The sequence below is a fragment of the Corapipo altera genome, unplaced genomic scaffold (genome assembly GCF_003945725.1).
Source record: "Corapipo altera isolate COAL_440 unplaced genomic scaffold, ASM394572v1 53, whole genome shotgun sequence".
NCBI lineage: Eukaryota > Metazoa > Chordata > Aves > Passeriformes > Pipridae > Corapipo > Corapipo altera.
This window is the reverse complement of record NW_020884900.1, coordinates 5803903-5823956: the sequence shown is the minus strand read 5'-3', so window position 1 is coordinate 5823956 and position 20054 is coordinate 5803903. Positions and strand designations below refer to the sequence as shown.

Sequence of the window (20054 nt, the reverse complement as noted above, 5' to 3'; positions counted from 1 at the left end):
CCTGCTCTGGGGAGGGTAAGAGCAGACCTGTTGGATTATTATCAGATTTACGTAATGTGTCAGTCGCTCGTTCGTGCTCCTGCTCACCAACCCGACTGCACAAATATGCCAAAAGATAAGGGCTCAGGTTGCACAACCAAGTGACAGCTGTTACATTCTTTCTCAAGCGTTCCATCACTCTGACCTTGGGGACTATCTGGCAGCTGATCCCCAAACCATAAACTGAAGTGCTGTTACCAAATAATCTGTAATGTTCAGTAACCTACACTGGGTGTTTACTGAATAAATCAGAAAATTGCCCAGTTGCTATTTTTTTCAAATAGAAATTAAACCCCTTGCTTTAAATGTAAAACTGAAACTAGCCTATATAAATAAAGTTTTCATTCCTAACTCCAGTGATTTTCATTCAAACAAACCTATAATATTGCTAAATGTAGTGTATCATGAATATTAAGTTATGTGAATTCTCCAACAACAACATCTTAGAAAAAGATGATGAATATGGTGTCTAGGACTGAAGAAATGAGGGTTCAAAGGATGAGTCAAAGACATAACGAACTGCACTAGCTAGTTAGGATCTACCTTTACATGGAGCCCGGAAAAGAACAAAAGACTGAAATCTCTTGACTCAGCAACACTGCTCACATTCTCTCTATTCTCTAACATTGGCTAAGCATGTCTACCCAAAATCTTTATTTGCACACACAGCCTACAGATAGGAGGCATCAGGGAGGCATGAGAGGCATGCCAAACTCATTTTTAAAATCTAGGAAAATAGGATCTAAAAGGCAAAGCGCCCTGACTATGAGACTTGCAGTTAAAAGGGAGTAGAGGTGCCCACTCTACTCAGCACAGAACTTTGCAAATTTCTTCCCCTTGTGAAGTTATGAACTTTCCTCTCTTTGAAATCAATTTAATTCCTATAAGTATGTAAATTTATACATCTGGACTTTGGTGTTGCACAGTAATAACTTGTGATCAATTTTTTGCTTTATCTTTTTTTTTTGCCTTTGTCCTGCTCTCTCAATTATTTCTAGTCATTAAATAAAACCCACAAGCCATCAATATTCAGTGAAGTCTCTTCTGTCTTCAACTACTTGTAGGCCTGCTACAAAAAAATCCACCAGGCTACCTAAACCCTTAGGCTGGAATCAATCTTCAGATTACCTGACACAGGGAGCGGAACTCTAAATACAGTACAAGAACCATCTGGTTGGTTATTTTAGTGGTCTTACCGGACTAGACAATTTTATACTTATTTAATCCAGCAAGGATATAATATATGGGAGAGAAATGCATAAAATGTACTCTGTTGTTGGTTTTGTGGGATTTTTTGATGCACAGGAAAGAAAGGTCTTCTGTGCATAGGTGGCCCTGCAGCCAATGAGAGCTCTACAAGGTCAAAAATCCCATGTATAGTTCTGAGACCTACTGAGTTTGAAGTAAAAGTAAATTTTAAAGTACTTTTTTCTCTAGTTGTCATGTGTTATCTTGCCTGGAGCACAAGAAACATCAGGCAATAGGTTTTGTCATTTGTTCTTAAATAAGAGCACTTTTGAGCACTTAGTTGTCAACAGACAGACAACCTCCTGTAGCAAGTAGTACCTGGGTGACTCTTTATCCTAGATAAATATAAACTCATATACCTCCCCATGAATATGAGGATTGCCCTGATGGTCACTCATGTAAATTATACTTCCCAGGTGAAGCAAGTAAGAGAGAGCAGTTCTGTGAAAACAAAACTGCAGTGTAAATTGGCTTAATCTGAGCAAGAAAATAAATTCTTGCCTTCCTTGCTGTTGAGATCTGTAGCTGCTGTGAGGTAGAGTGTGATTCTCTCTTCCCTCCTGCTGTGAGCAAATGTTCTCTGTTCCTCAATTTGACAAGTGTGAAAAATCGGGTAAATTTCTGGAGTTGTTTGTTGTCGCTGCTCTTGCTGTTACTACTTTATGACACACTACAAGGTATTATCTCCCAGATCACATGTTGGATGCAATACATGCACAGAACAAAAGGACAGTATTTATCCAAACTGTTTTCAAGGTCTCTGACTCCAATCTAGCCAAGGCTATCTGGCTTCAATCATTAGCAGAAAGGAAAGGGCAGAGAGGATAGTTAGTTCTATAAATCAAAATGCCTTCCCATGCTGGCACCCAGTGCAGAGCAACTGCTTGCTGCCAGACATTCAAGGTTGAACCTGGCAAGTTCAGACTGGTTCCAAGAGCAGCAATTGATTTACTCGGCACAAAGCAGGCATGATTGCTTTGGCAGAGGGAAAATGTTGCTTTTTTTAATTACAGACTCCATGAGAGATGAGTGTGTGCTCTTGAAGATATGGTTGCAAAGCTTTAGGGATTTTATGTGAACCAGGGAGTGGATAATGGGTATTGGTACATCGGTGCCTTTAGATATTTTTCCCAATCTTTGTGTTCTCTCATCTTCCCTCATTATTAATTGTCCTCTATGCCTGTCCTTCTCTTGAGACTAAATCCCACTTTTTTTGGAGGAGGAAGAAATTAGCATCCAATTTGCACTCCAAAGAACCAAAAGAATAGAACTATGTTCAGCACAAGAGGCGAAGAATTACAAGACCAGATCAGAAATGTGGCTTATTTCATGATGATATTTAAGAAGTTGTAGCCAGTTTTCTAATTAAGTGAGCTCATGGTTATTTAGAACAACCCTGAGTGTTAGTGTTCTATCCTTTCATTCAACAGTTTTGCTAAAGATTTATTGTTATTTTAAGATCGTTCCAGGAAACATGAATTCACAAAGTTCTTATTTAGAAATCTGTTTGATTAGACAAAATTTTGGTTTTTGCCTTGTTGATTTCTGAAAAGGATGCAGCTCTGACAGCAACATCATACAGGGCATCTGTCTCTAGCAGCCCAACATCAGTTGTTTCTCTATTCTCAGTAGATTTGCCTGTTATAATGAACTCTCTGTACTTGCACCATGACTCATCTTGGATCCTTTCCTTGCTAGATTTCCATGTTTCTGTGAGGTCTTTTTTGCCAAGTCGTACTTTCAACATCAGTGATAATGCCAGTAGGACCAGCTGTGATGGAAGTTAGCAGTCTAAAATTGTGAGGTATAATTTTCCTTCTGCACCTTCACATTGGTGCTGCATCTTTGGTAGCGCCCAGATTTTCAAGTGATGTGGCAGAGATGTGAGTATGTAGAAAAGAAAGATTATAGAAGAATTGAAAAAATGACATTGAAGTTATTATCTTCAGTGGCTGCATGACAGGATTGTCAACAGTATTTGTGGAAGTAAGTGAAGAATTAAATAAACTTTCAAGATTAGTTTTGCCTGAGATTAGCTTGATTTAGCAGCAGAACACCCGTAACAGAAAACTAGAGGTGACGCAGTAAGCAAACAAAAATCAGAATAAAGCAAGAAGGTGCATGAGGAGATGAAACTAGCCAGAACACTGCAGAGATTAAAAAGTACAGGAGAATAACTCCATGAGTGAGAAGAGGAGGAGGAGAATATAAAAAGCTTGAAGGATGGAGGCATTGGAACAAATACTTCCTAGAAATATGGAAATGTGGTGAGGTAAGAGTCAGAGGTGGTGAGGTGGCAGCAGTGCCACGTACATACCCCAGGGAACAGAAAAGAGAAGCTACTAACAGATGATTTCAGGGAGGCCAAGAGCAGACAAGCATCTTGCCCAGGAGCCAGCAGAGGATCAGCCTGTCTTCTTTAAACTTTGAAGGCAATAAAGTAGGGCTTTTGGAAGGTTTTATGACCACGCAGAAGGACTGGATGAGCCCCAGATATCTGCAATGTCAGTTTTCTTACCTGCGTAGACAGGAGATGTGAGGTCCAGAGGTTTTATGTTGAACTGATTGTTTTGTTTTTACGACTGTATTTTAGGATTAAGTTGGAAATGCCTTTGTCTGAGATTGCTGCCATGCATCAGGAATGGTCCTAATTCTTTTTCCAGGTCATCTGCACTGTGGAGACCAGAGACAAGATCCACACAGCCCAGCTGAGGAATGCGCTCTTGGAACGCTACCCCACAACTACCTGGACTCAGCGGTGATGGGCACAGCCCAAGGGAAGGGACTGGGGTCCTCTGACAAGTATTTTACAGAGCCCTAATCTTGAGGCTTTCAGAACACATGTTATCTTTCAAAGCTGAACAGTTAGCAAATAGTTTCAGGATATTTATTTCCTGCTAAAAAGGTAGTGAATGTCTTTGGGGAAAAAAGTTAAATGCAAGACTTTAGCTTAGCTAAGGGAAACTTCTAGTCTCTGCTGGTGTTGGAATTCAATAATTCTTTATCAGCTGGCTGGCTGGATTTTGGCTAGTGTGTAGAATCCAATGATACTCAGTAAATAAACAGGGAGAAGGCATTTCTCTTTACATCTAAATATAGATCTCTCAAAGGTCTTCTGATTTTGATGCTCGTAGTTAAAGTAATACAGCTCCTTCTGCTGGACTTTGCCATACTGCCAGTACAGAAATTTTCTGTTTCCAAGTCAGAAGCAGTTTTCCATTTGATAAATCTGCTTCAGGAGGTATATACATGTGTGTTTGAACACACTTCTGTTCTATCTTTGCTATCACGTGAGGAAAAATCATGCTAATAAAATGTGATTTAAACAAAAGCAAAAAAACTCATTGGAAGATAAAAGCCAATATTGTATCTTTTTTTTTCCAAGGGAAAATGATCCAATTTACAAAATAAGATTCCAAAATACGTTTCAGAAATAAAAAAAAAAGAGTGTTCTGAATACAATTAGACCTGATACACAGAACACAAATGTAATTCTCTCCTCAATTTTTGGAGACTCAGTATAAAAAGTAGCATATAAAATGGCTTGTGTTTCTATATAAAAAGGGATCTCTCCACCCATGTGAATTTTGTAACTAGCATTCCACTGATCATCTTAGTCTGTCTAAAACAGACTCTATCCATCTCACCTGACAGATTAAGTACACAGTTAAGAGTGAAATATATTTAAAGACCACATGTTAATAGCCAGAGGCAGTGCTGGGAAAAGAGGAAGCCTAAGTCTTTAGGCACATGGCTAATACAATTAACAAAGAACACATTGACCTAAATACCATTTCATCACTACAGGCAGAGACCTACTGATAATATAACAGAGTGGGATGGTAAGAAATATAACAGAAATTCAGGCTCACTTCCAAATGTGTGTACAATGGTTGCTTTTCCATTTGGGTAAAATTTTATTTAAGCCCAGCTACAACAGAGCAAATATGCTGAATTTAATTGGGATTTACCAAAATTTTAGGTATAGGTATTTTAATGAGAGATCTTAATCCTGCTTCTAACATCAAGTTTATAATTAGGTATAGACAATAAATATTATGTATTTAGCAGTGCCCTAGCAAAAGCCCAGGGGAAAATCCAGCAGAGTGAGCATCCTCACAGGATGCAGGGGATCAATACTCTGTTCCTTCTTATTGTGGCTCATGAAGAAGCAGGAGTATAGAGTCACAGTGGTGGACAAAAAATAGAAGCTCACTGATTTGGTCTGGATTTGGAAGAACCATATTGGTTTGCACATGAAACTGAAAAGTATTGATGGCCCAAAGGTTAGTTTTGTTCCCTTCTTGCCATCCAGTATGATGAGTATAGGCTTTGGTCCTGCAAATCAAAGCCTGTCAGACACAGCTCCTCTCTTCATGGTCAGAAGAGTTTAAGAAATCTGTATGGAAATAGATGACAGACTATATATTACATAATTGCTACTTCCATTGAAACAAGCAACGAACAACATCATCAAAAATGTAAAATCACTATAAATAAGGGTATAATTACCCCCTCTTGTCTTTTGCAAAACTCTCAGGAAATTCTGAGGATGTCTCAGGTATCCACATGAGAAGAAAATGGGACTTAATAACCAATGTTCTCAGTAGTGGCTTCTGCTGTCTGAGTACTTGGTTTATGATCTTGTATTATCCTGGACTCTTTTTTAGAAGCTCAGAGCATTAATGACTTCCTTTCTAATCAGTCTTCACAAAACTGGGGCAAGAAGATGTAGCAGATAGAGGAACCAAAAATCGATGCACTTGAAATCACCACAGGATTTTGAAAGTGTATTTGGGGTGGGGGAAGAAAGGAAAGTGATGTCTAGAAGCTACTTAAAATGTCAAACTTGATATGTGCAGTTTGGTTTTATTTTTATTGTTTTAAGCATGAACATACATAAAAGTCTAAAGTGATAAACACTTTATATGTAAATATAATGAAACAGAATTGATTATTATTCTGTATTGCCTTTATTCAAGTCCATTGGCTTCAAAGATAAAATTAATATCTTCCAAGGGGAAAAAAATATCAAAATTAAACATTTAAAGGAATGTATGCAATTGGAAAGAGTAATGAAATAGCTGTGCTACTAACCTTTTTGCATTATAAAATATAATAAGATCTATGGCATTTCAAAGATGTGGTTTTGAATGCTTTATTTAAAGAATTTTTATAGAATGTTCCTATGTACCTTGAAAAAATAAATTTAATGGCTATGTAAACATTTCTCAAATTATTAAATCAGCAAAACATAAATATAAGCATTGTATTTATTCGAAAAATAATTAAAATTGTGCTCTGCCACCTCAGCAAGGAAAGATTTGTCCTTCTCTCACGTGGTACTGATAGCAGTCTCATACTAAAAAAATCAGAGTTATTTTTTTCCCGTGTCTGTCCTTGACATTGACACAAAATCCTCATTGTTCGTGCACGGGGGGAGCTCTGAGCTGCCAATGAGGTGAGCACAGCTGGGCAGTGTGGCTGCTCTTGCCCTGTGGAGTGGGATGGGAGATTTCTGGGGTGCTCCCCAACATGGCTAGGTAAGGATCTCTCCTCACTGGCTTAGAAGGAGGTTCTGTTTCATGTATTAGCCCAGCTGCAAACACTGCCTTGCTTGTACCTGGCTGTGTTCCTGGGCAATGTGTAGAGTCTGGGAGCAGAGGTGTCTTGGTCTGGGCTTGTGTTGGTGAGTGAAGTCTGTGATGTCTGGTGAATTAGGCCTCAGGGATACTTTTTGTAAGTATCATGAACTTTGGTAAACCAGTCCCTCAATTTCAGGGTGCAGCAGACCACCAGCTAAAATGCACGTACTTATCTTCAGTGGAAGAAGATGCTTTCACCCAGGTAATTCCACCAGTGCTAAGCTTCTTAGCTTTGGGAGCTGCCCTTTGCTTTCACAGTTTGCCAGAGGCACAGCATGACTTCTTCCAAGGACTGATGCAAACAAGGTGTACCTTTAATTGAAACAAAATCTCTTCCCACATTGATTCCTTCATTTCTTCAGCCAGGTCCTGTTACCTCTGGATTAAAATCTAAAACTCTGCTAGTACATGTTTGTGCAGCATCAGGAGCAGTTCATCTCCCCATGCAGGTGGCATGTCCTCACAAGCAGCGACTTGCCTTCTAGAATACTGCTTATGGAAGATCCAGAAACATGTGTTAGATCTTCCCATCCTAAAATGCAGTAAGTGCATTTGAGGTGTTAGTATTAAACTTTTGCTAGACCCTAACCTAGGCATGTGGTTTATTGACTGGAAAAGGAAACTGCAAGACTGTGGGGTTGGGCTGTAATTCCTGCCAGTCATTTATTTGATAGCCTCGGTTCTCCTGTCACCTTCTTTGCTGTTTGTTTAACAGCTGTCTGCCATGTATGGGATATTGAAGTTCGCAGAGTTTCCTTCTGTTACAAACCTTTGCTTTCATATGCTTCCAACTTTTTGCTGCATCTCAGTGGAGGGGGAATCCTTCTGAATGCTGTACCCCCCTGAGCAGGTGAATTTCCCGTGGTTCAAAAGCACTTATTTATTTTAAACAAAGCTACAGCAAAAATTGGTGGCTGTGGTTGGAAAATATTCTAACAAAATATGAATGTTTTGAAGTATGTCAACAGTGATCAACAGGGTCCCTAAGCCCGTACAGATTTTCAGTCTGAAGAAAGGAAGAGTCCTTAAAGGGCCGAACTGGATCAATCACACCTGAATGCATCCACCAAAAGGATACAAGGGGCTTGCCCTATGCTGTTGATGTCTGAAAACTCTTCTAAATGCAGGTATTCTGGTTTACTTGTTTGTGGGGGGATTTTTGCAACTATGAAAAAACCCCTTTTTTTCCACACTTTTGAAATTTTGGAGAAGGATGTGGTTTTCCTTCTGATAAGAGGTCTAGAGAGTCTTTAGAAGGACATTTTACCTTGTTTAGTTCTAGGCTTGGTAAATTGTCTCCCTGTGTATTCCCTCAAGAGGCACCTAAGTGTTTTTTCTTTGTGAAATGGTCTCAAAGAACACTGATAAATGATACAATGATGTTCCTTATACCTCTCTTTCCTTCTCTCCCCTCCTTCTTCCCAGTCATGCATATGCTGTAGTTATGTTTGGAGTTGCAGGGGCCTTGTAAAGTCTAGTAGAGTACGTGGATTGTGCCACATTATTACTTCTCTTCTGAGGAGCAACAGTAAAGGAAATGCTGAGGGATTTTTTGTTTCTTTTGCTTTCAACGAATGACGGTAATTTCTTGAGCTATTCATGCTATACAGGCACCAGTCTGAATAAACATGTTACTTACAAGGTTAATTGAATGTATCGGCTGTTGGCCATACAGCAAAAGTTTTCAGGTCCTCAAATGAGTGGAGTCACTAAAAAATCTCTAGAAATATCTCTTTATTTTGTATGTGAATATCACCTACTGGGAGGCTGGGGAATAATTTTTATTTGTACGAAAAAATTTCTTTTGATCACCAGTGCAGGTCAAGCTTGTAATGAACAAGTAAAAAAGCAAAGCATTTTTTAACTGGGTAACCTTGTAAATAATGAAGTGAGACTGACAGCCTTGTTAACGAGGGCTCGTATACAGCAGTACTGTAATTAAAAAATGGAAATTGATGTTCCCCTCTCTTTATTCAAACATGTGGTATAAACAGAGAAGGAACCTACAGTTCAAATTCTCTCATTCATGGAAGCATTGCTGCATTGGTTAATTTTTTCTTTGTAAAGTTCATTTGCCTGGAAACCTTAAAATCAGTGAGCTAACAGTTGCTTTCCGTAACCTTCCTCTAAAATCTATTGTATTTCTGTGGAAGGTTTGCAACTCTGACCCCCATCCCCTACCCACCCCCCTGAGATTGTGCTCACAAGCAACACACTGTAGGACCTCAAAGACATTTCCTATAGTGGTCAAATGTACTGCAGACTCTATGACAGTGACCATGGAGGCCCTTCCCTCAACTTTAACTGGGCTCTGTTGCTCTTCAGGAGACCAGTGCCCAGCCCCAGAGGAAATTAAATGTCCTTAACTAACCAACACTTGGGTATTTCCAAAGGCTGGCTCATTTGACTCCTGTTGTGTTTAGAAAAGTCTAGGTCAGCATGGAATAGAGGCAAAGCAAGACAACATATTGTGATTCTGAGAAAGATTCCATCAGTCCCTCACAAAAATGAGCTACAGCCCTGAAGGCTTTGGAAGTAGCTCTTGAAAACGGGTGGGAAACCTCCTACTGTCTCTGTTCAGACTCAGCAAAGTTTCTGAGCTGATGCTGCCTATCCTGATCCAGATTCTCCTCAACAGAGCTTGATTTGAGCAGTGATTTGCCAAATATGCTGATCTGGATTACCTGCCTTACTTTAAGGAGTACATTACACTCATTTCCATATATTCCCATATATTATGACTTAAGGGTGAAAAAGGACCTGGGTAGTTTCTTTTTGTTTTCTTCTTCAACAAAGCTACCAAGAAATCACAGCATAAAAGTACTGTTTTAAGTGATGTGGTTATTTGTGACTTGTATGAAAAAATTTCTTTTGATCACCAGTGCAGATCAAATAAATAATGACCTTTTTTTATATATATGTCTAGAAAAAACAGGCATGGTTGTTTTAAATTTTTTTAGCATCTACTTTAAATTATTATGCAAGACTGCATACCCAGTCTTGCACACAGACTTTCATAGCAAGAGTTGTTTTGTTGGTTTTTTTCTTGTTGCCAATTTGAAATGGATGTCTAAACAGTATTTATTTCCCTTTAGTGATGTCAACAGCCTAGCTGGCAGAAATACCCATTCTGAAAAACCTTCTGAAGCCCTTCTGTAAGTTTCATTGGAGTTTCCTTTCAGTGGGAAGTATTATTTTGAAATATTTTGTTAAGTACTTATGTTTGCAAGTGTTTTCTTTCGGCAAGCAGGGCGGGCTGGGTGTTGGTGTGGATGGTTTGACACTCAGCCCAGCCTTTGGGAACACACTTCTGTTGCTCTGCCCCTCTGTTGTGGAAAGGGCATTTTGATTGCAGTGGAAAGAGTTGCTCCATGTGATTAAGAGTAATCCTTTGTTGTTGCTATTAGGATAGCCTGGAGCTTAGCTTACACCTGGTGAAACCAGCACCGTTTTTCCAAAGAGCCCATCGTAGCCATGCACGTTATGTCTCTGTGAGCTGTGGCAGGTGCTGACTCAATTCATGCCTCTGCTCTTTTTAACTAAAAAATTTTGTGAGATGTTATGGTGTGTTTATCTTACTGTGATGCTAGAAACACTACAAACACCTATTCAGAAATGGTATCTCAATATTATTTTGAATCTTGTTATTCTGTGGGTTTCTTCCTTTTCCTCAAGGCCAGTCAGCATTGCTTATCATAACCCTGCTGCTCAGACCTTCAGCTGGGGAATCTCGTCTTGGAACCTGAAAAACAGGCCTCTGGTCTGCTTACAGCTCTGGGACAGAGAGTGAGAGTAAACACTGCTTGGTTTTGTTTGGTTTATTTTTTTACACAAGTGTTAAAACTGAACTGCTGCCAAGCAAGGGTTGGGAAGAGAAAGTGTCTGAAGGTAGATAAATATCTAGTAGTTCTATTTCTAAAAAGCTTGATAAGCAATGCCCAAAAACCTCCATGCTGCTGAAATCTGTCATGCTAAACAAAAATCCCAGAGAGGCTTCAAAAAATGATGCTGAAGTCAGTGTCTGGTTAAAACTTGTTCTAACTTGGACATACTTTTTAACCAAGGCAGTTATAAAATTTTTCTACTATAGCTTCCTTGGGCTCCACTGAAGAAGTTTTTGCCATTGCTGCTCTCAAAGGAAGCCCTTCTAATTGAGTCTAACACCACGTAGACAACTTCTCAGAGCTTTTACCTGCAGCCATTCCAGAGCCCAGGTGGAAGGGCTGTGAAGGTGAGCATGACAAGCGCTTGGTGTGCAGGCTGGTGGTGGGAGAGGAAGGTAGTGGAGTAGTTCTGACCTTATTTACAGCCTCACTGATGGAAAGTGAATAGGGGGAAACAAGAACGGACAAAAATGCCTCTTGAGAAGAAAGAAGTATTTTGCCATTTTTCCTAAGTCTTGAACTAGCCCTTAGCATTATTGTTATACCTTTACCTTTGTACAGGAACAATATCATGAAAATGCTAAACCAAAGTTACTTCTTTTATCCCTTCATATTCTTAAGTTAAGACTCATTAAGAGTCAATTAGAATTCATCTTGAAACACAGCATATTATACCAATACTGCTTTTAGTACCATGGAAACTTTTTTTTTTGGTAGGGATAAGCCCCATCAACACCTTGCCCTGTTAGAAATGCTGGACTGGGGTGGGACTTACTCTGTAAAGCATAGAGCCAGCTGATCCTGTATGTTCCAGGGGTGGATACTGATATTTGCAGGTATAGAAATTATGTATTTAGTATAGGCATTTATTGCTAGGATAAATTAAAAAGAAAAACAACTTCTTCACTTTTTTAAAATCTTTATTGGGTCACAGACTATGATAACAAGTTACACAGTAAAGTGCAGCTCAGGCTTTTGACACTCCTGTTGGATTTCTAGGCACTAAACACGAGTTTCTACTTCTCTACAAAATGTTAACCAGTTTACCATTAAACAAGAAAAAAAAACGGAAACAAACCACCATTTCAAACCCTTCAGTTCTTCATGCTTTCAGTATGCACTGAAAGCAAAAACTTCATGTACCTGTGCTTGAATAAGACTTCTTCATCAGAAGTGTTAGTCTGTAGGTACTGCACAAGGCACAAGGTTATTTGTTACTGCCTTGTGGAGCTCTTGGTTAGAGCAAGAGCAACCTATTCTTATCCTTTGTTCCAGAACAGCAGCACAACAAGTGGCATGGTAAAACTTCTCCGACACCAGTTAATACTTTAAATAGTTATTACTCTTAAAAGTGCTAAACCTAGACAGGCTAAATTCTTGTTCAAATATCCAGAAGTAAAAGACAGTATGATAAAAGATTCACTACACATACAGGAAATACTCTGAGGGTGCTTAAGATGATCTCCCAACAACAGATTCCATAACACCAGCACCTAGGAAACAGTGGTATATGTTTATTCACTACACTTAATTTCATTCAGAAATATAAACTTTTCAGCTGGATTTTGGAATGATAATTTTTTTCCTTAGATAATAAATTGCTTCTCAAAAAAGCTGCCCTCCAAGCTACTTTATATTGTAGTAACTCATAGATTAAAATCTTCATTCAAAAGATGAGGTCATGCTGCATGAATTTTAAGGCACATGTATTAAACCAAGTTAAAATGCTTTATGTATCCAAGCTTGGTCTTTTTGATGTGCTTGCAGCAATACAGTGGTCTGTCCTTTAAAATAAGTTGACAAAACAAAGTACAAAGACCAGGCTTTCACAACAACAACGCCAGTACTGTAGAGGAAATATAGTAAATTTAAATCCTATTGCAAAACAGGTGCAAGTTGCCTTGTAGCTGTCAATTAGCTGTAGAAGAAAAATCCTCCTCATGAAAAGGTAATTTTCCAACCATTACTACCAGATGTCAGTGACAGAGTATACAGCCTGTGTCACAAACTGCAGAGAAGCAACTTTCAGCTTATTGCATAATTAATAGGATTAAACTTTGGCAGTGCCAAGACTGAAAGGCTGAATTTCTACTTATCTATCCACAGAGGCCTGTGAATTTTAATTGTTTTGCTTAGTATGAGGAGAGTTGCTTGGGTAGAAGGGCACTGCATCATGCAGCAGGAATGTAAATTAGATAATTACAGCACCTAGACATGTAAGTGAGGATCTTTTCTGAAAAATGAGGATGAAGAATGTGAGAAGTGACGTCTTCCACTGTCTTCTAGTACTGCTTCTTGGCTGAAGGTTTGTAAGCCACCAGAAGACCAAAGGAAGCATACCCGAAAAAAAGGGTCTGAACGAACCATTGGAACTGAACTGACGGGTCAGTGATTCCTTTAGATCTGCAACATTAACAAAAGCATAAAATGGGTCAAAAAACTTATGTTCCTGCAGACTAGACTGTGATACTCACAAAGTGAGGTTAGATATGTCTACCCATCCTGGATATTCAGACTTGATTAGAACATTTCAACTTAGCATCATTAATTCCAATCTATTGAGAGCTGTTTCCTGTGCTAACTGAACATACCAGTTCTTGTGATTTTAGTGGATTTTAAGCTACCTACAGAAAAAAAGTTCTTTCAGACGTTTCATCCTTATAATTTCCTCAACAATATATAAATTGCAACCTCAGTCTATGCTATTTGAAATGACTTATCCTATAACAAATCCTATAAGAAACTGGAGTAGCCTAATACTAATCTTAATACACAAGTCTGAATACAATTTCCTGTTGACTGTAGTAATTTAATTAATTCATAGTAATTAAATATATATTCGCTTATTAATAAAACAATTACTACATAATAAATAAGTCAGTTAATACATACTACTGTATACAAGCAGGGCAGAGACCTGACAAATGCTGTGCAATGCAGGATGGAGAAGCACTCTTATCTAAATTTGTGGCTAGAAAAATACAGGTAACAGGGCTGAAGACACCTGACTTAATTTATGAAGTAGAAGTTTTCCTATGTTAGTTAGTTTTAAGTTAACATGTATGAATTTTTTTGTCTTTTACAGAAAATGTCACTTTTTTCTCCACTTCATTGTTCTTGGGAAATACTACTACTGAAAGGAACACGTACAAATATGACAACAAAACCAAAGGATTTCACATTTCTAGTAAACAAATTCATCAAGCATAGCTGTGGTCCACCTCACAGTTTACAAGGAGGCTCCCTCTACTGACCTTGTCCAGAACAGTTCAGCTGTCCATAGTACCAGAGCATCACACACACAAAATGATTGTCTGGCAAGTGTTAGCACAACATTTCTAGATGTTCGTTCTTAAATTGTCTTACCAGATGTGAAAAACTTTTTTGTTTAGAATCACAGCTGCAGTGTTCCCAAATGAGTGCAGGAACTGGAGAACTAAGGCTTAAGAAATTTACCTGTTTGTATAAAGCAAGCTTACTTGAATAGACCACACGCAGCAATACAGGCCAACAGCCAGTGACAGTACTACTGTTGATTAACAAATTTGTATCTCCTTCCTCACTAGTTTTCCCTTGTGCCTCCTTTGTGATGTTGCCAAGTAGACATCACTTTTATATCAGTAAAAATAAATGGTGTTTGATGCTCATAGAAGTACAACTGCTGGTCATGTACAGCAGGGTGCCTGAAGAGACGATGATGGGCAGGCCATCTATGCTCCCTCTTTCTTATGGGCTTTAACACTACTCTGTAAAACTTCATTAGTTAAACTAATTACAATACCCTGATGTGGTATGTTCACTGGTAGTCAAGTTTCCTCATACTTAAAAGAATCACTTTAATATACCCATCTATCTGCAGAACTAGACTTTTAACTTCAAAGCTACATAACTTAAAACCAGAGCCTCATAAAAAAAATATTACTGACTCTCATTCTGAAGGTGGAAATCATTAATCCATATTCTACTATCTTGAAGAACCACCTTAAACAGCGTTCTGTGAAACAAAATCCCTTTGCTTCCAAGAGCTGTTACCAGAGAAGCCTGGGACAGACAGCTGTGAACTGAACCATGTGAAGTGGAAACCCACCATTTTTACGATGGCAAACAGACTGGCCACCTACTCTCTAGAGCATGAGAACCAGTATCTACATTCTTCTGAAGTACTACAAACAAAATTCAAATGATCAGAAGGACCACGTGTTTGTACAGCACACCTTTCCAGGTAAATTGTTACCCTATTGTAAGAATTAGTTGGCCTTGCTTGTATAGTCTGATTAGTCCAAGTATTTTATCCCACAAACCTGCAGACACAAGTAGATCTTAAATAGTCCCAAATGGAAGTGTCCAATTGTATTCTTACAATATAGATGCAATTGTTTAAGTGTGTAATTAGCAGTATTGAAATTCTGATGAGGTAAGATCTGATAAAGTTGTAACACCCGAAGTTATCAGACTATTTCTACACTATCTATTGTTCCCTCTGCTCCCTGAGGAGCAGTGGTACCCCATGAACAGGGAGCTCAGAGGCAGACAGACAAGCTCTAGCAAATCTTGCTGCTGCCAGTTCTGCAAGTTGCCACCCCTTGGTTTTGCCGCCCTGTACGACAGTAACCACTAGAAGAATCTGCAGTAACCAGTTGTGGAGGTCAGCAAACTGTCACTGCAGCCAGAATTTTATCAGTATGCTCTGAATTCATACTGCTGCTGAGAACCACCAAAATCAGTCTATAGCTTATGTCACTTGTACCAAAGATCCTTTTCAGAGAACCTATGTTGGAGTGAAAGGAGGGAACAACTTACTGGCATAACTTAATACCGTAGAGGGCTTCTACTATGTGAATCAACCAGGAAACCCAGAACCTAATGGAAAGAAAACATGTTTTATTTTGTTGAAAATTAGGGAAAAGATGGTTGTATCCAAGAGGCATTATGCAGAGAATATAAACCTGGAAGCATAGAATTAACATCTTACTTTAACGTAGAAAGGGAGGGGTATTTTTTATCTTAGAAAAAAATATGTGTACACTTAAAAGAAACTGAAGTTTCTCAGAAAATCAGAGAATGTAATATGTAGCTCAGAGAATGTAGCTCATGTAATATCCCTCAACCTGCTATTTCAAGTATCCACTGCAGGCTTCCAAAACTTTCAGCACTTAGATTAAGCCAAAACGACAAATGCTTAGTGAAAGCAGTACAAGTTAATCTTAGCTAAGCATGCAAAATCTATCCTTTTACTTACATGAGTATTTTTAGTGGTCCTAAGGAGCTACCTCAGTTTTTATAGATTTAGTTCTACGAAAACAACTGTATGTATAGATTCAGAATATATAATATGACTCGATGAGTCAAACTTGGTCTACCAATTTTCATGTGGAAGCTTTTAAAAATAAAAAGTTACACAGGATATTCAGTTAAGCTCAATTCAATACATTGCTAAAGCAAAAGGTGCTAAAGCAAAGATGAAGGTTTATCTTCTACACGATGCATGGTAAAATAAGTGAGAAAGCCCTGCTGATTTGTCTTTACAGGAAGTCAGCAAGTGACAGACCTGCTCACAAGGAAATATTTTCCAGCTCTTATGTTAATTAAGGTAACAAACTCTAAGTTTTGTAACCCAGCAAAACTCAGCACTATGCAGTTTGTCCAGCAGGTTATTTCTCATGGGGACAGGATCAGGATAAGTGAGTATGAGGGTAGAAAATGTTCTTTAATTGAAGCTGGAAAAAGAAGAATCCTAAAGAAAGAACTGGACTACTCAAGTAACAACTTGAGAAAAGAACCACTTTTAGGAGGTGGTACAAATATAACTTTACAAATGGACAAACAACTGTTGTCAAAAGTAATATCTTAACATTTTTTCCCTTTCTTGCTATAACATCACTGATGCCAAATTCTAAGCTGAATTTTTAAACTTTCATACTGGTCTTAGCCTATGTAGTCTTCTACATACTTTTTATCCCACATCCTTAATTATAATGAGCTTGAAAGGAGAGCTCTTTAAATCTAATTAACGATTGGGTTACAGGAAAGCTTGTTAACACAGACTAAGCACAAGAGACAGAGACAGGCAAAATAATACAGTCAAATATAACTTACATGTAGCATACCCATTTGTGGTGGTGTTCCACTAAATAATTAAGGAAGGTACCAAATATTCCCAAATAACTATAAGGTATAGTCGAAGGCCAAAGTGTTACCCACTAAAAAAAAAATATAAAAAAAATTTAGTTAGCTTACTTCAAAGTAGAATTACTATCAATTTAACCTTTAATGAGCTTTATTTTTGCTCTCCCCACCCCCCATGTCCATCAAACGTAGTTTAGGGCTTATTTATTCATAGTATTCAAACTCTTTCATTCCATTAACCTTGTCCAAGATCCATATTCTTCAACAAGGCAACTGGCCTTTGAAAGCACACTTACTTAAAAAGATTCAAACTATGAAATTTCTTTTTCTTGACATACAAGGTGCCAAGGGATAAGCTTAAGGTTGCTGTCTGGGTACCAAGAGTGCATCTGCACATTAAGTGGCATTTCAGTTGTAAGCTCATTACCCATTAGACATGGCAGCTGCAAAAAAAACATTGTCTCTGTCCTGAAGAAGACAATTTGAGGAAACTGACCTGAAGAATTCAAACAATGACTAAACTGTTTAGGAGGAATAACTATCTAAAACTAGGGGATCAGTCTTTCTTCTTTTGTCCCTTCAAAAAGAAAATGCCAGATTTTCTTCTGTTTTGAACAGGGTGCAGAAGATGACTGCTGTCCCAAGACCAAAGACGCGCATGGTTTGCTTCCCGGTCTCTTTCCTGTCGCTGTGTGCAGTGTTTGCCGTGGAGCAGAAGCAGGCGGTCAGTGAGCTGTGCCCTGCAGAGTCCACTGGGGGTGTAAGGGGAACGCTAGGCTAGACCAAGGTTCACACTCTGGTATCAGTGCTCCAGTTTCTAACCACACTTAAACGTAGCTATGCCAAGGACGTGGCAAGATGATGCATTTAAACAGGGAATCTGCTTAAAGCGCATTCTGTTTCTTGAAACAGTCCAAAAGCTGTTTTGTGAGCTGCCTGGCCTGCCTTGACCATCATTTTTTCAGCGGTGGTTCTTACGCTTAGAAAACCCAAATAGAAGGAAAACATGTGAAAGGATGACTTTGATAAACTTGTCAGATATATCAAAACTGTCGTTAATATCCCTGCTCCAGCAATGCGACTTATCTTAGTTGACGTCTGGTTTCAGAGACTCGCCAATTTTCCAACCACGCCGTCAGTTCGCACAGTTTGCAAATGCACTTTCCGGACTGACCTGCCCCAGGGCTGTCCCGGAGCGAGCTGTGCCGACACTCGGCGCTGTCAGTTTTGGGAACGCTGGACCCCTCTCCCGGGGCACCGGCACCGCCAACCGCGCCCGGGATGTGGCCTCACCGCCACAGCCTCGCCTCCCAATCCCACTGCTTTTTCCCCTCTGTACTCCCTCCATGGCTCCCTCCAGCCTCCTCACTGCCTGGCCTGGCCAAAGTAGGACGCTTAGTTTCCTTTTTCTGCCGGCTTATATTTAGGAAGAGCCCTTCCCGCAGACACCGGCACGGCGCAGGGAGCCCGTCCCAAGCACCGCGCGTCTTCCGAGAGACGTCCCGCCCGCCCCGCTCCCCCCCCCTCCCTTCCGCCGCTCCTTACGCCGAGGAGGACCATGCCGAAGATGATGGCGACCATCCATATGAGGCGGGAGCGCTGGAAGTGGCAGCTGCCATCGCGCCCCCGCTCCGCCGCCGCCGCCATCGCTCGGTGCGTGCTCTGCGCCCGGCGCGGCCCGCGCGCTAAGGCAGCCGAGGGCGGGGCGGGGCCGGGCCGGGCCACCGCGGGCCGGGGGGGGGGGGCTGGCCACGTCCACCCCCGGAGGGGGAGGGAGGGGGGGGCGGAGGGACACGGTGCCTGCCCCGCAGCCGGGGGGGCCGCGGGTTCGCGGCTCGGCACCGCCGTGTGCCAAGTGCCACACCTGGGGCACAATAACCCCCTGCAGCGCTACAGCTGGGGGCAGAGTGGCTGGAAAGTGGCCCAGTGGAGAAGGACCTGGGAGTACTGGTCGACCGTGGATGAATATGATCCAGCAGTGTGCCCAGGTGGCCAAGAAGGCATCCTGGCTTATATCAGGAATAGTGTGGCCAGCAGTACCAGGGCTGTGATTGCCCCCCTGTCCCACTGTCGAGTCCACATCTCGACTGCTATGTCCAGTTCTGGGCCCCTCACTGCAAGAAAAACACTGAGGTGCTGGAGCAAGTCCAGAGAGGGGAAATGAAGCTGGTGGAAGGTCTGGAACACAAGTCATATAAGAAGCAGCTGAGGGAGCTGAGGTTGTTCAACTTGGAGGAGACTCAGTAGTGACCTTAACTCTCCCTACAACTACCTGAAAGGAGGTTGTTGCCAGGTGGGATCGGTCAGCCTCTTCTCCCAGGCAAAAAGTGACAGGACAAGAGGACACAGTCTTAAGCTGCACCAGGAGAGGTTTGGGGTGATTAGACGTTGGAATGGGCTGCCCAGGGAGATACTGGAGTCCAGCCCTGGAAGTTGAAGGAAAGACTGGACACGGTACTGAGTGCCATGGCCTAGCTGACATAGTGGTGTTCGGTCACAGGTTGGACACGATGATCTCGAGAGGTCTTTTCCGACCTAAGTGATTCTGTGCCGAACGCGGTATGGAACAGCGCAGAAGCTGGAGAGAGCTTTCCAGCTTGACGCTTTGCCACTTCACTGCAGCGCTCCGCTTAGGGGTGGAGGAAAAAGCAGAAAATGCAGGAAATGGGACAATCTCAGGAGGTGCGGCCCGAGATGGACCTGCTGGTCCCGGGCTCCCCGCAGGGACCGGGGCGCCCTCCCGTGGCACCGGGAGCACCGGGCGGGATGGGGAGGTGCCTCCCGCGGGAGTCCCCGGGCCCGGGAGGGCACGGGACTGTCCCTGGGCCAAGGGCACAGTGTCTCGGGGCTGTCCCTGCGACAAGGGCACGGTGTCCCCACCGCAGCCCACCCGGGGGTCACAAACTGCAGCAGCGCTCGCTACGGGGCTAAAATAGAGAGGTGTTGCCCTTCTGCCACTGAGCAGTTCAGTCATTATTTGGAACAGTACATAATACCTTTTTGAAAACTACCAATTCAGATTGTATTAAATCCAGCATTTTCTACTCTATGCCCTTTTGGGACACTGGACTCGGAGATGAACTTGTCCAGAGAAGTCACCAGGACCTTGGGA

General features: G+C 41.0%; 2 protein-coding genes across 5 annotated transcripts in view; one reads left to right on the top strand and one right to left on the bottom strand.

Moving 5' to 3' along the window:
* The window catches only part of LOC113950113 (putative threonine dehydratase), a 33459-nt gene extending 26851 nt beyond the window's left edge, over nt 1–6608 (top strand). For all 4 annotated transcript variants that reach the window (XM_027649493.1, XM_027649491.1, XM_027649494.1 and 1 more), the window contains one exon: nt 3951–6608. In XM_027649493.1, coding sequence (XP_027505294.1) covers nt 3951–4049 — 99 coding nt within the window. In that variant the 3' untranslated portion in view covers nt 4050–6608. The remainder of the gene's footprint in view (nt 1–3950) is intronic.
* A 6145-nt stretch (nt 6609–12753) lies between these two features.
* Nucleotides 12754–18633, bottom strand: TMEM254 (transmembrane protein 254). The gene is made up of 4 exons (XM_027649490.1): nt 18488–18633; nt 16913–17016; nt 15617–15676; nt 12754–13219 (listed from the first exon to the last, which is right to left on the bottom strand). The coding sequence occupies exons 1-4, from the start codon at nt 18587–18589 to the stop codon at nt 13099–13101; spliced, it is 387 nt and encodes a 128-aa protein (XP_027505291.1). The 5' UTR covers nt 18590–18633; the 3' UTR covers nt 12754–13098.
* Nucleotides 18634–20054: the final 1421 nt, after the last annotated feature.